The following is a 6,526-nucleotide window of genomic DNA, read 5'->3' on the forward strand; positions in this document are numbered from 1 at the left end:
GTTTCTGAAAAGATCTATGTGTGTTATCCTATAGTATATCGTCATCGCATGTGTATTTGCTCTTGATTGTTTACTGTTAAATATTTGTTTCTACTTGGGTGTTTTTTGACCTTAGCCCCAATGAGTACATGGAGCAAGTATGGTATGTGTTTCAAGTTAGAAACACGAGGTAAGGTCTGTGATCCAATTTTATTGGCTACCTTGATTATGCAAGTGTTAACTGTGTGTTTTAATTGCTTGCAGATTTATTGGGCATCAAGGTAGAGATTTGTTGGATTTTTGATACCCAATAAATCCCGGGCTATGATGCTAACGTGGGTTAATATTATTTCATAGGCATAGACCGATGAATGAAATAAGTCCAACAACCAAGTCCATGAGCTACACCCGACCCAATTGTATTCCTTATGGATGGCTTGAATCTTGGCCCGTTTACCCCTTTATTGGCCCAACTTAAAGCCTAACCCTAGAGTATATATTTGGCTATAACCCTATCCACTTTCATACGATGATTGTGTGATTTTGAGAGAAGAAACAAGAGAATCCCAGCTGCCCCCTTTTGTGTGAGAAAAAAGGTGTCCAGAAGTGTCCAGAACGCTGGTATAACGTGTGCAATTGGTGGTTCTTTCATAGTATACCTTTGTGGTGTCTTCTCTTAGCTTTTGTGGCGATAAATCATCATCGTTTCTTGTCCTACGTAGGTAAGATTGCATAGCAACCAAGGTGAATCAATTTGGTTGTGGTTTGGAGCCGTTTTGGATTGGTTGTTGGTAGAGAAAGATACGTTGGATTGAGCCTGAAAAACCACCGTTTGAAGATCCTTTTGAGAGAGCTTCCGCATTACTCTTTCGTCTGGATTCCCCAAAAATTTTACAGAGCGCAAAACAGGACAGAAACATTTGATTTCACTCATCCAATTGCCTAGTGCCGATTTTGGAGCAACAACGTGAGGGCCAGTTGTTCCTCTAAATTCATGCAAATACCCTAGCAAGGAAATTGTTTGCAAAGTTTTACCAAGCCCCAGAATTGAAGTGACAAAAACAAATATCATTATGTGCATTGCTGCATTACTCAATGGCAAATGCTAGTCTCTGCTCATACCATTTCATCAGCAAGTATTCCATTGATGCCATTCTTGTACAGTCTTATGAGCCAATTCAAACCAGCAAGTTGGTAATCCCTCATCTTACCCTGAATACCTGCAAGACAAATACATATTTTATAGTTCCAGCCAAAAAAAATTAAATAAAGACTGTCATTGAATATGGGGAATGAATAAAGATTAAGCCAACAATATTTTGACTTGAAAAAAGTAGTAAAATGTATCTACTTCTCTCGTCAAACTCTTTCATAGCAACTATTTTTTATATGAAATTGGACTTTCTAGTTTTTCTAGTCAAACAAGTGGGCCAACTCCGATTTCAAGCAATTCGGTCTCTTAGCTATATCCTTTTCAAAAAGGCGTTCGGCTAAGTTTACATGGGTTACATAACAGCAAAACCATATATAGAGAGGAATGAAGAACTCCTACAAAACAGACCCATGAGGTCGGTCCCATGCAGGACCCATGGATGATAAAAAAATTGCAAAAAAATGCCAACCTCCCCCCTTTGAGTGTAGTCTGTAAAGCCTCTGTAAGTGTCCATTCTGTACGTGTAGTGCGGTTCGTTACATAAACGGGAACAAGTAAATTTTGAAATAAAATAGATTTTAAGTCAGAACATTTGAATTTGCTACATCTCTATTCGAACTACAATACATCAAATATCATTCAGCGATGGAAAAATTTCAAAATAAAGTATCTATATAGTAAACGATGTATTAGTCTCAACAAACTCATTAATTCATATACTCCCAAGGTAGATGAAAGCATTAAAAAATGAGTGTGAAGTCTGTAAAATCACATTAAAACTCAATACTTGATAATTAAATTCAAACCATAGAAAATTATGTTTTAACGTTTGTCATAACTAATAAATTTAGTTTTTTCACTTAAAGTGTGCTTGATTGGAATGAAAATTATCACTAGAAAAGAAAATATTTTCTATGTTTTGTGGAAAACAAAAACCTACTCCCTCAAAAAAAATATACAAGAAAAATTAGGCATATTTTCAAAAGTTATAACATATTTTTAATAAAAAAAATAGCGATCAAATACTTCGAAGTAAGAATTTGGGTGGAAAATAAATGCAATCAAACGGCCTTAATTAAATCTAAAATATGTGGTTTCATTTCCTACAACCACTTCTGCTCTTGACATGTTCCATGGAGAAAAATGAATTGTAAATAATTTCAGTTACGTTGTCTGTTAGATTAATCTCAATACAAGCTTCCCGTACTAAGTTCTCTTAAAATTGGTTCGAATCTTCTTGCGCATTTATGTAAATCAAATCGTGTCACGTCAACGTGATTCAATTTCACGAAACACCAGAAGTTCATGGAACCTGTAACTATTCGCAACTAGCAAGGGGTGACTTGTTTTCACCAAATGACACCTTTTATGGTCGACAAATGATTCACAAGATTATTCGCACATAAATAATTTTATGAAGTAACAAATTAACAACCTCGCGTCATAAATTCGTAAATGCTAAATCAACACATTAACATACAACGTAGTAACATAAAATTCGTTATGTCGAAGACGATCGTGTACTACACTAATTTTTCTTGCGGCGATGCAGAGCGGCAAGTGCAACGAGCAGGAAGAACAACACAGCACCAAGAATAGACAGGCTAATGCCAATGGCCGCTTGGTTGCAGAATTTTCCGAACACACCACACACCTTCTTCCACTGGACGTGTGAATTGCCTTCGTAGCCGAGCAGACCCACGGCCAAGGCGGCGCCACCACTTGAGTAGAGCAGCGCTACCATAACTAGGTCGAATATGATTATCGCCACTGATAAACCTTCCTTTCCGGCCAATGTTAAGACCAATGATATAGCTGCATAGGAACACGCTATTGCATTTGCCACCACAAAGTACCTGAAAAATCATTAAATAAAAGAAAATTTTCGAGTTCAAATTATGTCGCTGCTGTGTTTATGAAAATTATACGAGTTTCACATTCTTGATAAAAGGATAAATATCTTGTAAGATAACAACTTAAATTCTTAGACGAGATGCAAGTTTGAAAGCAGTCATGTATTATAAAGGCAGAGGCGGCAAAGGGAGTGTAAGAAATACTTACACGAAGGCAGACATGTGATGCCATTTGGCGGTGACCGGAATATTCACCGGCGGCAGTGTCGGTACCAACGTGAACGGAACAATCTTTGTCTGCTTATCAACTCCGACGAGTACAGCCGCCACAAGTGTCAGACCCAAAGCCAAAAACCTCAAAAGAAAATCCCAACCCCTCATTCTTCTTCTATTCGCCACCATCACTTCCTTCCCTCCGTGGCCACCAACCTTGCCTGCATCTTGAACTTCCATTTTCCCTAGAGAAAAGTTCCAAAGGACGAGAGACGAGAAATTATGAAATATGGGACCTCTTACTCTCTCTTGTCTCTCTCTATAAGTGTACGTAACTATGTATATGTCTATTATATATACACACATTTTAGTTTGTTTGAGGGTAGTGGGGTAGGTGGGGTAATTAATGGATGAAGCTGGATATGGTTGGCAAAAGGCGTGGGAGTTTGGTGGATTATAATTGCATGTGGCCTTCACGTAATATTTTTAAGTTATGGAGATATTTTCGACACTTTGATTGCGATCGATTTGATTAGTTATTTCAGGATTAAATATTGATGAGATTCATATTCCATTTTATGATGGTGTTATTTCGTATTCGTATATGATTTGATACAATTTGAGGAAAATCGACTTCATCATAATTGGGTTAATTATCTATTTACATTTTGAGTCGTATATAGCATTAATGATTGTGCTATTTTGTATTCTCGTATGATTAATTTGATACGAATATATGGGAGACACTATATCAAATTGAACTCTATGATACCGAAACATTGTCTTCTTTATTGGTTAAGTTTTACATATATGGGAGACACTATATCACATTATTTAAGATTAATGCTTTGAAATTGATTGTTGGTGGGATTTTCTTTATTACTACAAAATATATTGATTATCTATATTTTGTTTATTATCCAACGTAAGAATATTCTGAAGTACAAAATATATTGAATCATATAATATCATGAAATATCTGGTAAAATCAATAGTAAAAAAACAAATTATTCATAGTGTCTCGTCTACTATTGACTAAATGCCAAACTTGTCATAAATGATTCGTTGAAAATTCCAACGAAGGAATCTGAATGAATTCACCAGAAATTAACATAAAAGAGTCACCAGTTTGAATGAAGATAATGTAAGAGCAGAGCCACAATTTTGTGGGAACTTCTGAACCCTTTACTTTGTTCACATGGTTGTTTCCAAAATTCACCTCATGTCCCCTCCTGGTGTGACAATAATATTTTGTCACGTCCAGTCATGTCAATTTCAATTCGTACCATTTTATAAAAGTTTGAGCTAGGTATAATATTGTAGTAAGTAGATAGGATTAGGGCTCATATAAGTGCAACGTTACGTGTCACGTTTACGTGATGTCGTGTTAAAAAAAACGTAAAACTTATTAAAGATACAAATAGAACTATAACAGTGTTTGTTAGTAAATTAACTAAAAAGAAAAGTAAAGATAGATTTTTAAAGATTACATTCATTATATTTTATTTTATTTATAAGTAAAGATTTACTTTTCTAAAAGTAATTTCAATGGTTATACTGAAATCAGTAAATTATTCTTAGAATTATTCTATATGTACAAAATCATGTACAAAATCAATGACAAACTTGACAAGTGGTGGCCCCCTGTTGGTGGAGTGGTGGTGGGGCCAACCGCCCCACTAACAAGGAGCCGCCACTTGTCAAGTTTGTCAAACTTTTAGTAATTGATTTTGTACTTGTAGACTAATCCTTATTTTTAATTTTGATTAATAACATTACTTATTTGAAAATTTACATTTTCAACTCTCTCTCTCTCTTTTAAAGTAACTCTCACGTGAAAAGAAGAAATCTGCTTATTTTAACTTTTGATTAATAAAGAAAAGTAAATTTACTATGTGAATTCTTTTTTCTTTTTTTTTTATTTTAAACCAACGTAGTTCGTTTGAGCCCCATTTTGGGGGAATGCATTTTTGAATAGTGCATTGATGAGAAATATTTGGTTAAAAAATAAGGAAAAGTTTTGAATTTGCGTGTAATATTATTTCATTGAAGAATGTATTGTTGAAATGATGTCAAAATACTGTCTAAAAATACATTTTTTTCCCCAAAAAAAGGGGGTCAAACAAAGGCTTATTTATTCGTAACGAAAAATATGGTCTAAACTCATCTTATTGTGTGGCCGTGAATTAATTTAGTACGGTGTGACTAAGGAATGATATTAGTATTGTCGCGACGCTACCCAAATTTAAACATATAGAGCTTGTTTTGAAGTGATTTTTTCCCTGAAAATTTTGATTTTTTAACCGTTATTTCACTATTTCAAGTCGTCATATTTCACTTCTTCTTTCACAGGTGGATCCTACTTTTCTTCAAACGATCAAAAAATCAATTCTTAAAATCACTCCCAACTCATAATATATAGCTCTGAATATGCTCCGAGTTCTTGTTTGCCAGGAGGGACATCATGAATGGCACGTTTTATGTGCAAAACAGGATAGTGTTCGAATTTTTTATGTTATCTTATATAATACTGTCCATTTTCATGGATGGAACCACATAATCATATGCTTGCTATCTAAGGTGGTCAAAACAAACAAATCCCAGAAAGGGCGGAACTGAGTGATCGTGTATTAGCTGGGGTTATACTGGCAAAAATAAACTGAGATTATGGGCCTTTCAATATTCACAGTTAATTTAATGGAAATTGGTGGCTAGGGTTCATAAATATTTGGGCTTCCTTGAGTAACTTTAAACTAGATTTTGGGACAATTTCTTAACAAGATGTTATAAAATAATTAGAAGGTGACAATATTTTTTTTAAATTTCGACAAAACTTAGTCTGATCTTATGTTGGGGAATCTTTATCTTTACGAAATGAGAGAAAGACCCTTTTTTCGGAATGGACAAGCTTGACATGAATTATTGAAGAATTTTGAGGTTAAAATAAGACCTAAGATCGGCGGAGAAGAAGGAAGTTTCGAGCTCATATTGGTCATGGGTTGAGAATGGGAATTGAACTCTATGACATCTAATCTCTGGGTATCTTTAACGTAATCATGAATTGATTAAAAAAAATTGTTACATAAGTGAAAGTAAATGATGTTAAAAACTTCTCCAATATAAGATGAAAAAGGACTCCATCAAGCTAACAACAGACAAAAAGTAGACAATGTATATACGGAAGTATAGATCATAGATGTAGAGCCTCATAACTTAGCAATTTAATTTTATTATGTCTCTTTATTTAGAATATTGGAGTTTTTTTTTTCTTTTACTCTATTTTATTGTTAATAAAAGACACAAAGGTGAAAATATTGGAATATCGATG

At 34.4% G+C, this 6,526-nt stretch overlaps 1 protein-coding gene and 1 pseudogene across 1 annotated transcript; both read right to left on the reverse strand.

The window, feature by feature from the left end:
- LOC111374038 overlaps nt 1-1,569 on the reverse strand; it is a 17,760-nt pseudogene extending 16,191 nt beyond the window's left edge.
- An 865-nt stretch (nt 1,570-2,434) lies between these two features.
- LOC111367400 (CASP-like protein 1E2) lies at nt 2,435-3,540 on the reverse strand. Its single transcript, XM_022988256.1, has 2 exons — nt 3,194-3,540; nt 2,435-2,988 (listed from the first exon to the last, which is right to left on the reverse strand). Exons 1-2 carry the CDS (start codon nt 3,436-3,438, stop codon nt 2,661-2,663), a joined length of 573 nt encoding a protein of 190 aa, XP_022844024.1. The 5' UTR covers nt 3,439-3,540; the 3' UTR covers nt 2,435-2,660.
- Between the last annotated feature and the right edge of the window lie 2,986 nt (nt 3,541-6,526).

This window comes from Olea europaea, chromosome 2, assembly GCF_002742605.1.
Source record: "Olea europaea var. sylvestris chromosome 2, O_europaea_v1, whole genome shotgun sequence".
NCBI lineage: Eukaryota > Viridiplantae > Streptophyta > Magnoliopsida > Lamiales > Oleaceae > Olea > Olea europaea.